General features: G+C 36.5%; 1 protein-coding gene across 4 annotated transcripts in view; it reads right to left on the bottom strand.

Moving 5' to 3' along the window:
* The window catches only part of pcdh11 (protocadherin 11), a 167784-nt gene that overhangs the window by 93872 nt on the left and 53001 nt on the right, over positions 1-20911 (bottom strand). For all 4 annotated transcript variants that reach the window (XM_028009165.1, XM_028009166.1, XM_028009167.1 and 1 more), the window contains exon 4: positions 3309-3368. In XM_028009165.1, coding sequence (XP_027864966.1) covers positions 3309-3368 — 60 coding nt within the window. The remainder of the gene's footprint in view (positions 1-3308; positions 3369-20911) is intronic.

The raw sequence follows: 20911 nt of genomic DNA, 5'->3' as shown, positions 1-20911 counted from the left end.
TTTTATTTTGGTCCTTAACAAGGCATTTTGGTCCACACAATGGCTATGCAATGGATATTTTCATTGTTAACAGTTTTCTGCAAGTAAAAGTCTCCACAGAGTAACTGTTTCTGAAATGCTCTGACTCGCCTGTATCCCACAGACAGACAGCCCAGTAGGCTTAAAGTCACTTTAATGCCGTTCCTTCTACATTGGTGTAACAATGTCTTCACTATGTTTAGATTTCTTGGTAATGCCATGTGATCAAATCAATTTGCTGTTTGTGTTAAGAAATTAAACAGGTGTACCTAATAAATTAGCTGGTGCGTGGGTGTCATTGCATCAGGCCACCTCAAATAGTTCCAGTTAAAATCATTCAACTTTGACAAAGAAACGAACAGATCATAATTACAACTCTACAGCTGCGATAGCATGTTTCTATGCTTGCATCAGTGATTATATTTCATTTAGTTCCCTGTCATGCAATGATGTGAACCTGTAATGCATACTGCATAATACCTTGTGAAAAACCAACACAATTTCTACTGCCTCAAGCTCTGTGTCAGAAATATGATCTTACCTTCACCTCTTACACTGAATGCTGCACTGTAATGATGATGTGAGGTGAACCCACACATCAATTATTCACATAATGCAAGATGTCTCACTTTTTATCTTCTCACTGGCAAGGGAGACGCATTTAAGAAAAGCAGAGGTGAAAGAAAAGTGGAATGAATGCTCGGTAGATAAATAGAATTTTGCATTGCCCTATCAATGCTCTTGATGCAAGTTATAATTGTAGTTTGATAATATGTGGACCATGGGGATGTTCACTATGCAATATGTGGCCTTTAGACTAGTATCACTATGGAAACCAAAGGCCCTGAACGACCTGTAGTGCCCACCCACTTGGACAGCCGTTAATCATCTTCGTTCAGATCCTGGCACTGCAGAATTTGGCCAGTGTGTCAAGAAGCAATTATATATACTTAGTGCTTGGGCATCTCCTCCCTCCTCTTTTTTCCTCGCTCCCTCTCAAACCCTTAATATAATCATAGAGCAGTCAGTTTTAAAGGCTTCTGTTCACTTCAATGTCTATCTGGGGGATTCACACAATGTAGAAGAAAAAAAAAGTTTCAAAAGAGAGAATGTATTCCATTCTGAGAACCATAATAATCAGAATACTCTTTACATATAAATCGTATTCAGCCATTTACTCATTTTACCAGCCTCCTGAGCTGACTGACATACTAAATTACCCCAGCTGGCCCCATTGCATTCACTGCACATATTGGGCTGGTGCGGATCATGGAGACTAATGTGAGCTGACTAGAGGGAGATTATGTTCCGGTGCTAACAGCTAAAACGTGAATAACACCATCCACAAACCCACGGTGTTCCCCTGTTACATCAGCCCCGATGAACTATTTGAAGATGGAAAGAGAAGAAGTCCAGTCAGGATATAATCAGATAGAAATATGGCAGACAGACATAGTACAGGCGTCCAAAGAAAGGCTCTAGTTCCTGCACAACAACATTTTTCAATGCCTAATTATATTAGATTATGCCAATTATCAATTTGTAGCACAGAGAAAAGCACATTGGTTAAAAAAAAAAAAAAACATTTACCAATGTGAGTATTTTACAATGGTTACTGTTTTCTAAATTATAAAAAGGGTGTGTTCAGTTGTGTGCTATAATAAGGAAACGGTTATATGGCAGTGTTTTTGTAGAAAGGAATTATTTCTGTATTAAATCATGCCTTTAAAAGTCACAAATCAGTGAAAAGTGCCGGGTTGTTTCTTTACCCCAAATGCTGGGATAATGCTATTGGATCAGACACTAGGTGGTTTTAACACTAGCATTAAGACTGACTCAAAAAATTGACTTAAGTTGGTTCTCCATTGTCAACTTTAGTTGTGTTAGGTTAAAATGTTTGAGTACCACCATAACTCATATATTGAGTGAAACTTTTGTTTTGAAAACCATCTTTCTTACAGGCCATTCTTTTTATGACATTTTTGTTAGCCTCATTGTTAAACATTTGTCACTTTGACCTATCTTCTGGTTAAAGACCAGTATCCTGAACCTGCAGTGTTAAATCAACCGAGGCCTGGATCGGTCCATATTTGATCCAAGAGTACAATAGCAAGAACCCAAGCTAGTGTCTATTACACAGCAGTTTTTCTAGGACTGTAATTTCATTCTCTTTATCTGTTTAGCTTTCACTTGCTTCTTGTTTTTGTCTTGTTACTAAAACAAGACCAGGCAAAAAAAAAAAACAGAAAAACGTACTTAGGCAAAAATAACGCATAATTAGAAATATTTTTTACTGCATAAAACTCCCTGCTTCACACACGTAACACATCAGAAATTTGACACAGTGAAAGAATCTGGCGAATTTAGAGGGAACCATGTTCAAAGTTCAGGCCATGGGGTTGAGGACCAGACGTGTTATTTTGGCATTGACATATAAACGACAGAGTAAATTGCTTTCCATTAGATTTCTCATCAACAGACTGGGAGGAGAAACACATTGGTTTGTTATTATTTACTGTCTAACAACTATCTTTGGATATGAATGCACCGAGAGTCATTTTAGACAGCTGGTTGTGCATTAGGGATGTAGAGCAGTGCTAGACTTTGAACAGTTGATGACAGGCTGTCAGACAGCCTCCATCCACTGGGCTCCTTTTACCAAGGTCCACTTTTGCAATGAGCCACTCTCCACCATAACAGCCATTCATCCAGAAAAGGACATGGACATTTTTGATGCGTTTGGTGCTAAGTGAAGTAAAATTGTGCGAACTTCACTGGATAGCACCCTATTACATTTGCAAGAAGCACGCACTGAGAGGAAAGGTTGAAGGGGAGAATAACTTTACTGCACTGACATGACTTGAGACTATCAGAGAGAAATAATGACTTTGACTGTGCCTGATAACTACTAATTAGTATTGAATAATTTTGCCCTTCTCACCTCATGTTAAATAGGTCTTGAATGATTTACAGAATGCTCAAAGGAAGAGCCAAAAATGAAATTGTTGGTTTGAAATAAAAGCAGCTTCTGTTAGAATCTCCGGTAAAAAGTTAGAGTTTATACATCATTTCACAAAGAATAATACACTCATTGAGGCTTTGATCAGACTTGTGAAACAAAAATCTAACAAAAAATACAAGGTATGCAAAAACCAAAGAGTAGCCTTTCCAGAAAAAAAAAGAAAAACAAAATACAGATTTACATTGTAACTTAAGAACATCCTAAAATATCTGCCATTATTTTACAGAATTATGTTTTATCCCTTGACTGAAATAAAGCAGAAGCTTACCTTATGAGGACAAATGGGTGGTGGAGAGTTAAAAGTCTTCTCTGGTGTCTGGCCGGGGTTCTACAAGAAAAACACATTATCAGGGACGTGTAGAGTGCATCTCCAGGCAAATCTTTAGTGACAGAAGTTGCAGCTTATGTCCTGGTGCCTGCTATTTAGCATTTTTGTTATATTTTTTTATGGGGGTTAAGTGGCTCTCCACTTCCACTCTCTGCCACCCACTAATCCAGAAGCAGCAGCTTTTGTTGATCGTCACATTTTAAATGTTTCAGAAGCCTCATCTCTCCGTGCCTCACTTAGTGGGGAGTAAGGCGATTCACGTAACATTTCGCAGACATTTTTATCCAGAGCGTCTCACAAATGAGTGGCATGCAGGTTTTCAAATTTATAATGTCTACGAAAAGTTAATTATATCAGTAATTCAATTCAAAAACTTAAATATGTGCATATAATACTCTCAGTTAATTTTGTTACCTATGACCGTCAGCTAATGCAAAACCAAATTCCAGTTTTTCAGAAAATGGTAATTAGAGTAGTAATTTGTCAGCCCACAGAAAAGTCCAAGTACTGTACAGCACTCTCAATATTTGATGGGTTGTGATTCCTTTTGCAGGAGCTACTGTAGTGTGGCATGAAGGTATTCAGCTTGTGGCACAAGCTGAATAGGCATCAAGGAACCCTAGTTTACTTGAGCAACAGAATTCAGCTCTTCTGTTGGGTCTGGTACCTCATCATACTCTTGACAATACCTCCTACAGTGTTCGAGAGGTGGGATAATTTTCAAAATCAAACACAATCATGTAGTTTGACTTAGAATCTTTTGAAGACTGCTATTGTATAAGCACAATTTTCTATCAGATTTTTACCTTTCACTAAACTTTCCAATGTTGGATACAGAACTGAACTGCCAGGAACTTTTATAATGGCCTTTAGTAGCTTAATCTTATTTGGAGTTTACATGACATATAAGTTTAAATAAGCAGGCCAATGCTATTTTTTTGTATTCAAATGGGCTTCTTTAATTGGTGTTCTGTAATATTCTACCTTTATGAGAAGAATAATTGAAGGGTCTCATTAGCTTCAATCAAGAAATATCACAATTAACAGAAATAAATGCTTGAAATACGTCACTCATTGCAAATGCATCTTTGCAATCTCTGAGCTTCACTTTTTTTAACTGAACTACCTAAATAAGTTCACTTTTTTTGGATATTTTTAAGTTATTAAGATGCATCAGTGTGTGACTACCATGGAGTTTGGTGTTTTGCCCAAACATTGAATCTGCAAATATTTTCTCTCATTTTCTCATTTTACTATCCTGATTATAAATCCCATGTTTTTGCCTTTGTTTTCCAGTTCCCCATATTTCTATCTCTCTGCATGGATTATAAATCCGTCTTTGTCAGAAGATTTCACTGAGCATATGTTCAGGACTTTTGCACAAGCGCCTGATAGCACATTTTGAGGTTAAATGATCATCACATTGTTAATACACCAATACATCACTCAGACACAAGAAAACACCATTAAAAAGTACACACAAGGTACGTCAACAAGGCAACAACAGATGGTCCTGCTGCTTGTGATTATGCAGAGATCCAAACTATTTGCATACTCACAAAGCAACTGCACAAAAAAGAGTAAACAACAAGCCTTCTTAAACTGACCTGGGTGAGAAATGAAAAGAGCAGTGGGTGAGGCCAAACCCAGCAGGAAAGTGGATGGGCTCGGAAAATGTCTTTTGGAATCTACTAAGGGTCTACCCCCTGGGAAGACCCTGTTGATTTCCAAGCAGGTGCTTTCAGTTATGTCCTCATATCCAATTATGTGCCTGTGGTATGTCTGATGCGCTGTGACACTATTAATGGTTGCCTTATGGTATCACCAGGACAGATGAGACACTCAGCTCTCCAGACTCTTAACATCTATATTTCATTGCCGCGTAGGAGGAGAACACCTCACTGGCCGCAGCAGCCGAAGGAGGAAAAAAAAAGAAAAAGAAAAACAAGCAGGCTTTCAGCGTAGCGTAAACACCACGGTATAAAATATAAATGACTAAATGGGTCTTTCTGTGACGGTAGAATTAGCAGACAAAATTTTCCCTACAGATTGAGGATGTAATATAGACATGATATCTTAACGACGACAGGCAAATACACTTTTTTTTTTTCTTTTGGAATATGAGCAAAAAATGGGTTTTGTTTGTTTTCTCAATGTTCTTTTTTTTCTGGTGTTTGCTCAGAGATGTGAGGAAATTACCCGACCTTGGCTCCAAACTTTGCTTCCAAAATAATGAATTTTAAATTCCTTGCTATATTTTTACACAAGCAAAAATGGAAAAGAAAGTGATTTTTTTTCCTATTAATTATGAAGTGACCAAGGCTTTTCAATACGGAAAATTTGGCCATTTTCTACTGAAGGTTAATCAATAAGTTAGAAATGAAAAAGAACAGCCTCACACAACTCATTCCACCATAGCTTGTAAATAACTTAAAATATATTGTATTTTCTGTTAAAACAGAAAAAACACTTTATTCAGTTGAATTTTATTTTAAATAAAAAATAATAGGCATATTTTTAAGTTTCACATGGTTCATTTCTGTCATTACAAAGCACAAATAATGTGGTGAAATAAAGACTGACGGTATAAAATGTGTTTCTAAAGTCAGAATGGACTTTTGTTCATTTAAATAAGAATCCCTGATGCCAGCCAGAAATGATTTAAAATCCCTCCTTTTGTTTGTACATACAAATATGCACTCTTTAGCTACGGTGATAATTGTTTTATTTGAAAGATTCTATTCTCACTTTATTCTTCAAGCTGAGTAAAATGTCACTTTTAATTCCCACATCATCCCTTTGTTACCCAGTCCTACTGAATCCCACTCCTGCAGACACTGATTATTAATGATTAGTATTTCATCAGTGGAAAACCATGCAGCTTTTGTGAGAAACAGCTAATGGCTCATCCTCAGATTTATGAGAGTTATGAAGGATGGCACATTCAGAGGAGAAAACCAAAGTGAGAGCACAAAACACGAAAAACAGCTGTCACTTTTCAACTTTGGTCAGGGACATTTTGTATCTGATAAAGAAACAACATTGACAGAGCTTGCAACAGAGGGCATTTGATTACACCACATATTGATGTTTTTGTATTTTCAGAGTGCTGCGGGTGGTTATTGTAATTTGATGAGGCCCAGAGAGCACAATTCTATGATATATAACAGAAATAATTTAATGAGGAAATGGAACAATAACTGAAATATGATGTTTCTTCATCTGACTTCTTGGAGACATGCTGATTTAGTAAAAATGCTTTTGCTCTTCCTCAAAAAATTGTTTCTCTTCAACCTAATATCTTCCATCAAAGGCTCCTACAACTCGTACAGTCTTAATTACATGTGCTGAAAAACAGGGGACATAACACTTTGCACACTTATTGACACCACTGAAGAATGAACCTTTTGCCTTTAATAGTGTATAAAAATGGATGGATGGACTTTTAGGGCAGGTCTGTTGCATCTTTGCACAATCAGAGATATAAACGTTTGTCAAATTTTCTTTACCAAATAACTCAAGATGCGTCAGATTGGTTGGAAAGTGTCTGAGAACATAAATTTACATACGTTTTCTTTGCTTTGTAATGTCTGTCCCTTTGTTGCTTTATTGATTTGTTGGTTGTGATGTTTCCAAGCAAATGCAGTATTTGCAGGGAATACTGGATGAACGTGAAACCAACAGGGAACCCCTGAATACCAATACATGTGTTCAGGATTGTAACAATACAAAATGTGGAAAAGTTCATTAGCCTACGTCTGTTGTTTTGTAAGCTATAAATATGGTAAAACAGGTGCCTCTTTCTTGTAGCCAATACTTAAAAGTTGAAAAGACAACAAAATTAGTAATTCAAGTATGAGGCAGGTATGTGCCAATGCTAATAGGTCAGGAAATGACTACAATAAAGTAGCCTGAGTCTATAATCAGAACAATATTTGTACAGTTTAGAAACAACTTTAACTGTGAGACACAATAGGGATCTACTGTAAGTTTTTCTCACCATTATGAGTAGGAAAATAGAAGAGATATAAAATCCCCAAAACTCTCGGTAAAAGAACTACAGAAAAGATTTTCATCTTGGGGCCACCAAGTCTCTATTGCACTTATTTATTTCCGGGCTTTTGTAGGCATCCTCACCAGGGTTGGCAATAATTGTGGAGGGTGATGTATAACCCCAACACAGGTTCGTGTAGCATATGTAATATATAACAATGTAGTCACATTCATTGCTTCCCCAAGAAGCCTCACGGAAGAGAAACAAAAGCACCATTCAGAGCTGAGTGGACAGGGACTTGTGGCAAATTTGTGCTCATCACCCCCAACGACTCTGCCTCCATTTTGTGGACATACAAGGAGGCTTTATACTGTGATCTTGCCCAGCCTGTGCTAAAGTGCAGCACAGCATTCAGTAAACTGTATTCCTACCAGTTAGTTACTTCTTTTCTAGCCCCATTTGCTACCCCAACACTGCACCCCACCCTACCCCCTTCCTCACCCTGACCAATAAAATACAGTTCTTTGACTAGGATTAAAGGAGCAATGTAGTTCAAGGATTATCAAATGCCTTTGATCATGTGACTGCCATGTTTTTGATCTACAGAACATAGCTCCAAATATATTCTCTTTCTCGTGCCTTCTGTCTCCATCCCTCTCAATGGATTTCCCCTGGCTTGCTTATTCTCTGCAATTTGAGAATAGTTCTTGACAGGCAGTGAAAATGCAGAATGTAACAAGTGTAATACACATACATCTCTTGAATGTGTTTTTTATTAACACTAATAAAAGGAATGAAGCTTGCATGTGTTAGGCAGGGTGAGAACACTGGGTGATGAAGTTTGATGTCATATTTATTTATCACTGTAATATGTTTATTAAAACATAAGGTTGTTTTTAGACCTCTGTAGGTTTAGAAACCTGTACAAATTTCTAACCTCAGATGGAAGACATCATGCCTCTCTTCTTTGAGGATAATGACACAGTTGTTTAGGGTTTAAAGAAAGTGACCCCACTGTTTATTATTTGCCTTTGAAAGACAAAGTTAGGTTTGAATTTCTTTAATCCCCACTTCAGCTCAAACTGTGCCCTGCTGTTGTTCATTAACAGTAGCCTGGAGCTACATTGCAATATTTCAGTTCAAGCACTATTATTATTTAGAGACTGAATGGGACTTGCAATCAAAGCAGCATTTTTGTGTCCAATACTTGCATCACAAAGACAAGCCCATTATAGAAACATATGACCATGGAGCAGGAAGATATATAGTAAAAATTAAGTCAACGTGAAACAAAAATGTTCCATATATTCACACAATCATCTCACATTACTGTCATTGCCAAGGCAAGAATTGAACATATCACAATAATTATTTTGATGACTCTCCAAGCAATGCAACATTTCAGTGTGAATGGTGCTTGGACCTTGCATCATTACAAGGCGTGGTTTCAGGCAATGAAAAAAGAAGCCCATCAAAAAATGATTGAATATCATTTTAATGGGTAGATCCCTACAAGGCTTTCATACTGTCTACCTGCCATGTTATTAGATAGACCATGTCAGTCATGCTGGGGAACACAAAGTCAACACAGACAGGCTGACGAGACATAAGCATGCCGGCTTCCATCTTCCTCCCAGCTTGGCATGTTTATCTAGTCTTCCATGTGCGCTTAGTGCAGTACTGTGCATATGCATACAAAATGATGAAGGTTCAGAAACCAGTGCCTGAAGGAAGCTGCACGTATAGCACAAGTGCTTTGAAATTCTGCCAGGGTGGGCCTCATTTGCAAAGCAATTTGACAACAAAAGTAAAATACTCTGCAACCTCAAACCCAATTCTGGAGGTGCTGAGAGAGGGAATTTGTGTGGTTTACATCCGGTGTCTTGCGTAGGCGTGCACGGGCGTGTGTGTTTCTGACATGGCAAGTCTGCAGACCTTGCATTGCATCAGTGCGATGTCATGACTGATTTGGTAAAGAAAAGGCATAACCATTCTGTTTGAGGGGTGAGTCCCAAAGGCAGAGGGAGCTTGCATTTGAGCTAAAGCTCTACTGAAAAACTGTGTAATTAATAAACACACAGCCGTTGTGTTTAAAACACAACATATTTCATAGTATTTCAAGTGTTTTGTGTTTATTTGCACACACTTGGTACATAAAGTTGATTCTGATTCTAAATATATACTGTCCAAGTGCAATAAGATCCAGTTCATTTCAAATAATAAGTAGATGGTCACCATCCATTCCTCTATGTTCTGTGTTTACCAGGGACATTATTTTTTATTATTTTGTAGAAACGGCCTCTTTCTTGTGCAGGAGATTGTTTTTAAAATGCAGCGCCTCTCTGGATTAACTGAAGCAGGATTTGGTTGTTTGGGGGATTTTATTTTTCTTTTTACAAGGCAGCTTAGTACTACTTTTATTGCCCACAGAATGCTGCTGCTAGAGTTCTTGCTTTAGAATTTTTTATATACTTTTAGAAAAGATACCAAACAACATTGCAAAAACCATTTATGTCCTAACATAATAATCAAACATTCTGTATGCGTATGTCATTTGCTGTATTTGGTGCTTCATTAAAGCTTTCCGTTTCCCTAATGTCTCATAAACAATCTCACAGTCTTATTTTGTCTGGGGATTCTGGTTTTTATTGTTTTGCAGTGGCCCTCAATGGTGTTCCATCCTCACTGTTAAAGTTTCTTGTTTTGGAAGCTATAAAACTTCTGACCATAATAAATAATTTCTAAACTCTCTCCACTGTTCACATGACATATATTCTGTACAGTCAACAGCAAAAAAATAAGCAAATGTAATACACACACAAAAAAATTTTAAAAAACATAGAATAGTAATTGTCAAAGTGCTATAACTCTAGGTTGCAACGTGTTTTATTTTATAATAAACAGTTTTTTAAATGTAATTTCAGCATTAAATCGTAAAGTTCACAAAAGGCAACCATTTTACTGAATCTGATCAATCAGAAATGAAGTTCAGAAGAATTGATGTGCTCTTTCTGTGACTTACAAGGGTTCTTCCAAATCTATTAAATTTTGATGGCACAACTTGTCCACTGTCCTCTTTAGGTTACCTCACAGATTTTCTGTCAGATTTAGCTTTGATTCCTGGGTTAGGATAATGGCTTGGCCGTTCCAAATCTTTTTTTTTTATTTTGGATTGTTTTATTTGGAGGTACAATCTGTATGCACTCAAATAGTGCTACAAAATGACATTCATCTTTATCATCAGGTTAACTGCAGCAACCTAATATTTCACGTCCTAACTGACTAGCATGTAAAAAATGTCTTGGTTTTATGTGCCTTTATAAAACCACAGACCCATCCGATGCTGCGACCACAGCAGTCATGGGATTCTTTTAGTGATGCACAGTGATTCTATGTGTCACCCATATCTTTTAGAGTTGTGGCTCAAAAGTTTGGATTTGTTGTCATGAGAACACATTCCCCCACAAGCTTTTTTGGTCACAATGGTAATATAAATTCTCAAATTATTAATTACTGTCTTGACTGTAAAAAAAAAGAAAGAAAGAAAGACAGACAGATGGCAAAACAAAAGTTTGAGAACAACAAGACTTTATGCCAGGTGTGAGATCAATAACACTGAATGCTTGCATGTGTTTTGACAGTGACAGTTTCATGTGTTAATGTAGGCGGTTCATGTGTTAATTCTGAACACATGAACCATTTATGAAATATGTAGTTAGTCTATAGTCAGTAAAAAAAAAAAAGAAAAAGTAAAACTTTTTTTTTCTGTAACCTCAAACAGTAATAAAGACAATTTTGAAAATTAAATGCTCTATATATAAAATGTGTGACAACATAATAATTTCTCAAACAGTGGAACAGCAGTTTTGACACAAATTGAGGCCATGCGACGAGAGACTGCCTGATGAAAAGCGTTCTAATCCTGTCATAGTTTGGGTGACTTTCTAAGATAAATACTTTGGCATTGTCTTGATGAGAGAGCCTTGCCTCATTTTAAGTGTCTTTGGGATCTGGATCAGTCCACATGATGGGAGTCAGACTTGTACACTTGACCATATAATGTGCCATGCTTGTCGAAAAGCAGGAATGCATTTCTCTCTTCAAAGTATGATTCTTGGCCTGCTCTCATTGCTCGTTCTCTCTAACTAATTTGTCATTCAGAGACCAGCCTCGCTGCTGCCAGCGCCGGGATGATAGCAGTGGGCCTTTCTGATCCAGGCAGTGGCAAGGGAGTAGGCCAAGTGTTACACGAGCCACCCTGGGACACCAAGACGGCGCTTTCGCCGCCTGATGCACGCCTCCATGGCCTGAGAAGAACTAGCTTTGCAGATGCTTTCGATTCGTTACAGAATGGAGCTCATCTACTTTGTGGGAACATTTGCTTTGTGCATGCGTGTGCCACATTTGTGCTTGTTTGTGTGTTGCAATAGCATGTTTGCATGAAAATGCATGCGTGTGTCAAAACAGATTAAGAGGGTATGTTTGAGTGTTCTCTGTACGTCTGTGCATGGATGAGTAAGAAGCAGCTTTAAGTACAAAGATAAGGTTATGCTGAAATGGGGCTAAGGCTTACTTTTCTGGTTCACAATTACAATGCTCACTGTGTACTGATGATCTAAAGAGTTACTGTCACACCAATGTGCTTAAGAGGTTAGAATTTTTCCTACATCACAATCTTCTATAAAGGCAAAAGGAAACAGAAATTCATTGTCACCACTTCATTATTCTTGTTTTAAGCTACTGTTAATGGCCTCATTCAAATGCCTGAATGCTGCTTTGCTGTTAGGCTTATCATCAAGTTGCTCAATTTACTCCTGGAGTTCTTTCTCTAGTTGGTTGAGCAGAGAATTAAGAATATTCAAATTTTTTATTAGCAGCAAGTTATTGCCTCTCATGGTCAGGCAAAACTTTCTGTTAATAAATTTAACAGCATTCAGTCACATTAAATTACTTGGTGCGTAAGCTCAGCAAGAAAAGCATCCAAAGTTCTTTGAATTTAATTACCTGTTTGAAAAACTGACAATATGATCTAAAACAGTGGAATTAAATTAAAAAAAGTTATGCAACTACTTAGAAAAAGATGCTTTACAAGCGCAGAGTTCAACATGCTTAATATAAAATCCAATTTGACCTCCCATCCACTTTTTATGTTTTACTGTATATTTTTATGCAAACAGAGCTGGTACAGTTGCTGCCACTTTGTAAATGAGCCAATACACTACATATCTTATAACAAAAATCTATCAGAGTTGTAGCCTTTCTAGAAATCATTCAGAAATGAGCAAATGGTTGAATTGTCCACTTTTTATGTCAGAATTCTCAGCCTGGCCAAGGAGTTAAAAATTTGGGGTCCCCAAATCAGCAGAAAGCCTAAGCAGCAACATGATGTCTTCACTTCAGCAATAAATCTTTAAGATGTTCATATCTTAGACTTCTGGACCATGTTTTTAAGGTGATTTCTAATCCTACTTTCCTCATCTCTGCAATCTGACTCAGGATGACAAGAAGATCTGCTAGTTTTAAGTTTTGAACGCTGCACATTTACTATTTCTGGGCCTTTTTAAGTATGCATATTAACTGCCAACAGCTGCTGATGACAATGTTAGCACGCTAACCATTACATAAACACGACAGGAGCTGCGTCTGCAGGCAGCCAGCTGAGCCGGCGCCATTTTTGAAGGAGGACATGCGGCAACATACTTGCTTGACTCAGGCCAAAACTAATTTGACTAGCGTAATATATACTACATTTGTCGTATCACAAGACAAATTCCTCCTGCACAATAAAGAAGTCATAAAGAGTTAAAATTGAAAACAAACCAGTAAAATGAATGACATTGTGAACTAAATGAAGGCAATGCAGACAAGTCAAACATTGTCCAAATGGTACAATTTTGGACAAGTGTTTTTGTTCTGATGAACATCTGATTTATGTTTACAGAGGCAATCCAAAGCACAAGTAAACTAAGCCATTGCCTGGGGATTCCACGCAAGCAGGGGTTCCCCCAAGACTCCATGAATTTACATTCTGCTTTCAGGTTTTTTAATAAGTATGATGAAATTTTTATATTTCCTGTATTTTTTTAAATAGCAGATGTTAATATTTTAGTAAAATTTATTCAGACTAATTAATACAATATTTAAATTCAGTGGAAAATCTTTTTCCAAAATTGAAAGAGTACAATTTGTACACAGCAAAGCTCTCCCAGTTTTTCATCTTTAGCTATGCTAGTGGAGATATAATTTAATAGTCGTACTGCAGCTTAATCTTGTCAGTTGCTTGTGGGTGAACAGGAGTCACACATCATGTGAAATAGAACTGCAGTAAATCTAGATAAATATCTGACATTTTTATGTAGAGACTCATCTAATAAATTAGAATATTATTGAAAAGCAGATTTATTTTAGGAACTTTATCACTAAGTGAAACACATCATATAGATTAATTACGTCCAGATGGATGTTAAAAAAAATTTATTTCAGTTAATTATGATAATTTTTCACTTGGAGCTAAAAGTATGAAATTTGAAATTAAAGTATTTCACCAAACCAGGAAAAAATATATATTTTTAAAAACAAAAATAATTGCTAAACTATTTTGTTTAAAAACTAAAGGTAATAAACAGGTTTGTTTATTACCTGCTTAAAGGTTATTTTCAGAAGATATTTCTGAGAAACGAGGCTTATTGGCATATGTATTCTAATTTATTAAGTATGACTGTATGTGAATGCATGCAAATTGAGTGCTTGCATTCATTTTGCAAGCATTCATTCTCATAGGAAAGAAATTAGACCTTTTCTTACTGGACTGAGTCTCTATACTGGACATGACAGAAAGTGCAGATGAGGAAGTCAGAGAATTAACACTTTTGCAATTTGTTTACAACTATCAACTAACAAAACACCACTTCAAAAGTCCATTTAATTTAGGTAATTCATTGTTGACTCTCTAAGTCTATTTAAAAGATAATGCTCATTTTGTAAGTATTTGAGAAATATGATGATGTGGTGGTGCATGAGTAATGGATTTAAATGCAACAGGATATTCAAATCAAAACCTGCTCAGGGGCCCTTTCAGCCTTGGTGAGGTCTTGCACCTTTAAGCAGATATGCTCCATCTCAACACTGTTATTGCATACCAGCAATTTAACCATGCATGGCTAAGAGAATTTCCACAAAAGTAAGTGCATTATTTCCTCATAGTAAACTGCCATCTACCATTATCCATCTCACAATCAGCTTTCTCTCTCTCAAAAAAAAAGTCCTGTTCACTTTGTGTGACAAACGAGAGCCTATAGCAGCTAACTAAACGCATAGCCAAACCGTTCTTGTTATACATTGATACACATCTCACAAAGCAACATCAGACTTTTATCTGTCTGAGCACAATTCAGTTTTTGATTGGGAATGAATCTAGAAAGCTTCAATCAGTTTCCCTTGTACGGGCACAGTTAACATGTCTGCGACTGCTCCTTGTGCGCTGATGGCAGGGACGTGGGCGATTAAGGCCAGAGTCCAATCAAACCAGCTGTGTGCCATTTCCCCTGTGGTCCTGACTGTGCCAGGAATTTGTTCCACACTAGAAGCGGGGAGAGAGGCCCAAACCAAACCCCAGTCATGAGAGTTAGGGCCACACATGAACCAGGACATGTAGACAGATTGGGGGTTTAGCTACACAAACATTTATCAGAGGCAGAGCTGCTATGCAAGCAGAAATAATCTCACTGGTTGCAATGAACCCTCAATGGAAAGCAAGCATTGACAAAAAAAACAGTTGAAAACAAGCAGTGCTAATACAGGGGGTGAGTGAGAGATGAGTCCAAGTTTTATATGAGTAAAATTTTAAAGCAGGATGGTTCTGAATTACGAATTAACTCAGTTTAAGTTGTATAATCTCCATTTAATAATGTATATGAATTAAGCCACAGTACATGTATATCAACTCTGTTTTTTTTAATTAACAAACAAGCGTTTATTTATTAGATAAATTAGATATACTTTTTATTCAAGCTAATCAAAAAATAACATTGAAGTACTAAGTGTCATTTACAAACCTCTGAGAAAATAAAAATATAAGCAACTCAAATATCTTGAAAAAGTTTGACATTTTCTGTCACTCGTTTCAGAAAGTGAAACTCCTTAAGTAGAGTCAGTCATAAAGTGAAATATTTCCAGCCTTTGTTTGTGTAAGTTTGATTATTATGGCAAACAAATAATGAAAACACAAAACCTAGTTTCTCAGAAAATTTGAAAATCAGATAAAATCAATGAAAATTAAAATAAAATGTACATTTATGTTCATTTCTATACAGTCAAAACATGGTTGGGGCTTCTATTACATGAATTCATGCCACAATGACTGCATCACTGTGGCATGATGGTCTGAAGGCGCTCAGTCTGTGGTTCTGCTAAAGTCTAATGGAAGCCCAGGCAGCTGATAGTGGGCCACATTGAGGTCATCTGCATTGTTGCATCTCATATCATTAATTTTCCTCTTGACAATACCCCATATAGAATCTATGTAGTCAGGCAAGCCCACTGATCAAACAAGCACAGTAAAACCATGGTCATTGAACCAGTTTTTGGTGTCTTTGACAGTGTGGGCAGGTGCCATATCCTGTTGGAATATAACATCTGCTCCATCTCCATAAAGGTTTTTGTCAGAAGCAGCAGGAAGTGCTCTTAAACGTCTTGGTAGATGACTGTGGACTCCAACCTCAGTCCACTCCTTGTGGAGCTTTCCTAATTAATTAAATGTACTATTCTTGGCAACCTTCACAAGGCTGTGATTATCTCTGTTACTTGTGTTCATTTTGCCATCACATTTTTTTTCCATTCAACCAACTTTCTATGCTTATGCTTGGAGCCAGCACTCTTTGAAATAACAGCTACTTTAGCAATTACCTTTCTGGTTCACCTGATGTCACTCACTCTTCTGGACATCAGTCTTCCTAGTGACTTTAGGCCATGATATGGTAATTACATAACATTTATGCTTTGAAAGAGCTGATATTACGTAATGCTCAGTTTTTTTGAGACTTATGGGTTTTCATTTTCTGTAAGCAATAGTTACCAAACTCAAAAATTAAGCCATAATATTTCAGTCTATTATGATTTTATAATATATGAGATTCACTTTCTGGAATGAGTGATAAAAAATACTGAACTACTTTATGATATTGTAATTTTGAACAGTACCTATGAATTAAAAAATAATAATAAAATGATTGAATTATAGCCAACGCAATTCACTATTTAATTTTGAATGGACATAATTCTCACCAGCGGATTTTGAATTTTTGTGTTATACTAAAAGTGGAAATTGTAAACTAATAGAAAAACATGACTTTCAATTCTTTTAAGGAAATTTACCTAATCAAGTACAATTAGAGTCTCCTAAATATGCCAGTGAAAAATTTACATGCGTTTGTCTAAATTGCCCTACCAAAAAATGAGGCTGTTGCATAAATAAATTAGTGACAAAGCCTCTCTTTCTAAACCATTGACATCTACCATGCAAAAACCATATATGAGAAATGCCCCCATTCATTTTTAGTAAGTTTCAAGGAATTTGTAATCTGCAATAAATATTTAGTAAAGACTCTGGGGGGGGGGGGGGGGGGGGGGGAACTAGAAATTAGTGTGATATTACAAGCTGCAAATAACATATCAATTTGAGCATCATTATCCAAGCATTTGATATAAGGGTTAGGATTAAATAAGTGTTCACTCCTTCCTACTCCTTTTCAAACAGAAAAGTAGTGGTCAGCCAGTTACTTTGTTCTTGATTATCTATCCAAGTGTTTTCTTGTCCTACTGATTGCTTGTTTTTAAAAACCTGTCTGAAATAAATAAATAAATAAATAAATAGATGGAAAACGGACATATTTTCTTAAAGTGGTTACACTGTTAACCCATCCGTGGTCTAATACGAAATGGGGTCATTTGGACCCATACGTTTTTTTACTCTGTTTGGGCTCCAGTTGTTTTGTTTTTTTAAATCAGTAACAACTGGTAAGGTATCAGTGGCGCATGGTACGCAGTAGAAAATACAAAATAAGGACGGGTATCACACTGTACCATGCAATATTGTACAAGGGAGAGGTACTATAACTCACTGAGTATATTATGTATGTGGCAGCCAGTTTTATCTTTGTTTTCACAGAGGTCACATTTACAATTAGAGATAAAGAGACTGTGCAAACACACAGAGGGACCATCCCTGTTATTTCATCAATATAAATTTTTGGCTTAAACAGGAGGGGAAAAAAGAAAAAGAGAAAGAAAAAAACAGCTTATTGGCACTATGTTCAATTGTATTTTTATTAGATTCAGTCATGTAGGATAAATATTGTCGAAAAAAAAGCTGTTTTTATAGCAAACTACATAAAATTAGGGTAAGGTGGGACAGCAGAAATGAATGAAAAAGCAACCATAACAGTCATTTTTGACTTGTATGCTCACAACTGCTCAATACCAGTAAACAGGGAACAAGGAGTTTCTTGTTTTCGGATGTACGGATTATCTCCACATGTCCACATCTTAATCGGAGTGCCCATATGATGAGTTGGATTGTAAAATCAGTATTTTTCTTGTGTTTCAAGTGGGCAAAATGTCAGAAATATATGCAACTGTGTTGTTTTGCAAGGGAGCAGTTTAATTAGACATTCTAGTCCAAACCCCCTCCAGATATTTTCCTAAATAAATAAATAAAAAACATCATTTATTTTCTTACTGCCTCCTCCAGACAAATCCTTTTCCTCAGAATAAACATACTGAAACATCAAGGGGCTATCAAACCAAGGTACATGCAAGGCCTGCTAAACACCTATTAGAGTAATCGATGACAGAGACAGAGGTTATGACCAATGAATGAGTAGGATATTTGTGTCTCCCACTCTGCATTACCAACATCTTCGGAATGAGCTTTATAGATTTGGACGAAGGCAGAGGAGGATTTTTATCAGCACCAACACAGAGAAACACATTAAGAGATCAGAACCCCAAAGGTCAATTGTGCCTGTGGGCAGTACTCTATTATGGTGTCCTGTCTGTTTATCCAGCTCTGAAGCTGAGTGACAGGCAAAAACAAGCAATGAATCGCATTATGTAGAAATTAATCTTATACATATTGCAAAACTATTTTAAAAACTGCACATTATTATCGGTGTGTACAGTAAAAATGTTGCAAATGTTTATCTCACACCTCTAAAAGACACAAGCAGATATGGAGAGGAAAAAAACATTATACGTCTTTTTTTCAATATATTTCTAATAAGAGTACTGACAGAAAAGAAAAACACTCCACATGTTGACAGATCTACGTAATACACAATACGTCACAAGGCATAAATTGTATTAAGATGAAATTGCTTATTATCAGTGCAAATAATATCTGATGGTTTAGTCTTAATTGAGGACCAATAAAAAGAGTTTCTCATTACTAAGGTACTGCTTGATATAACGGACAGTATTATGTATTTTAAGGCACATAGTGCCATTCATAGCACAATCAATTAACTATGATATCTGTAGTTATAAAATTATATATATATATATATATATATATCATTGCCCCTTCAAGACTTAAACAATGGTGTTGCAAAACATACAGAGGAAGTTGGGTATAGAGACGTATTCCTACATTTTTGAATTTGATATGTAAATAGAACATATTTTTGCTAAAACATAAATAAACAGCCACAACCATTTACTCTCTGTAAGATTTCTGTCAATTGTCCTTTAATTTGTACAGTTCCCCACTTGAACAGGGATGGGTACATCTATGCATAATTTTTATCTACTGGATTGCACTCAAAGGGCTAGGCAGTTTTTTTCCTTTTATCCTCCATTTATTCATCAGTGTGTCAAGACATTTCTCTTACAGTTGGTCCAGTAGCAGATGAAAACCTTTAAATAACCCCAAAAAGGAGGAAAAGTAAATATTTGTTACTAACTAGCATTATTTAAGTTCACATGAATTAATTTTACTCTGACTGCAAAAATATACTAAGCAAACTATGAAAATACTAAGCAAATCACTCATCCCATAAAGTGATTAAAAAGTTAAATGGAAAAAAACTAACTTAAGTTCTTTAAAGTGCAACATTTACAATTAATATTTACATTTCAAATGTTTACTTTTTGAAACTTTCAAGTTATTATTTTTATCTAGTTTAAATTATTTAATGTTAATTAATAAATAGTTTAACTGTTAACTTCATCAACTCCGTTGGTTAAAAATTACAATACAATATTCGTTCCAAACAATATAATGTTTAAGTTCAGATAAAGCCGACAACACGTGTGTTAACGAGCCGGTGGCTAGGCTAAAGCTAATCCAGAATATAGGCAATCCATCAATGGGTCTCACAATAATACAGTCTCTGGCTTACCGGCTGCCTCTCTGCTTGTTTGTAGATGCATCCAGCTCCGCACAGGCCCGCCACATGAGCAGATCTTTGTTCATAAGTGATACAAAATTCCCCTTTGCTTTGTCGAACCTTGTCTGCCGCTTCTAATTTTTCCGACACTGTCCGTCCCTCTTTATGGTCCGTGTAGAACAAGCACTGTTCAGCCATGTTTTTTTCTGATTGTCCATTATTTACAGCAGCGGTGCTCAAGTCCAGTCCTCGAGAGCTGCTATCCTGCAACTTTCAGATGCTTCCCTGCTCCAACACACCTGAATAAAATGAATGGCCTGTTAGCAGGTCTGTTCAGAGCTGATCCTGGTCTGTTGGAGAAAGGATGCATCTAAAAGTTGCAGGACGGTAGCTCTCGAGGACTGGACTTGAGCACCCTTGAGCTAGTGCATCATGCCTTTTCTTTTTAAGTTTTATTTTAGCTAGTTTAACTCTTTTCACTTTATTTCTTGATCTTTTTCCCTTCTCTTTTCACTTTTATTTATTTTTCTTTCTTCTTTTTTATTCTCTTCCTCTGATTTGACTTCACAATTTCTGTTTGGGTTATCAAAATCATAATCAGAACTTCAGAAAGACCTAAAATTGGCAAGGACTGTTTTTTCCATGGAAAGAATAAATACTGTACTCAACCCTTCTGTTCTCTATGACCACTGACTGAAGGTTCCACAGCAGAAGAAAAAGCATGCTGAAAAACCTTGTTTAATGTTAACTATGGAGTACTTGGAGAAACCATTACACTACTAGGAAAATGTTGTGGCCAGATGAGACTAAATTTTATATCTGGATGTATCATGCATGTATCAAGAGTAGGGAAGGCTCTGCACTTAACCCCACAGAAAACATACCAAATATGAAGTTTAGTGAGGGGAAATTGTGATATTGGATGCTGGAAGACTAAACATAATAGACTGCCAATACTTCATTGATAATTCTTCTCAAGAATCTGAAGATGAAATTTCAATACATTTTTAAGCAGGACAATATTGAAGCACCATGGAAAGAACTGAAGATTTGAAGACAATTTGTGTGGATATGCATCAAAATTATATGTGAGTATTTTATGAGATGGTTTCTCCAGGCAGGAGAAATCTTCAAGTCGTGTCTATCACCCTGAGCATGTTCAGCAC

Source organism: Xiphophorus couchianus, chromosome 23 (genome assembly GCF_001444195.1).
Source record: "Xiphophorus couchianus chromosome 23, X_couchianus-1.0, whole genome shotgun sequence".
Taxonomy (NCBI): Eukaryota; Metazoa; Chordata; class Actinopteri; order Cyprinodontiformes; family Poeciliidae; genus Xiphophorus; species Xiphophorus couchianus.
Note: the sequence above shows the minus strand (reverse complement) of the source record. Positions and strands in the feature narration are given on the sequence as shown.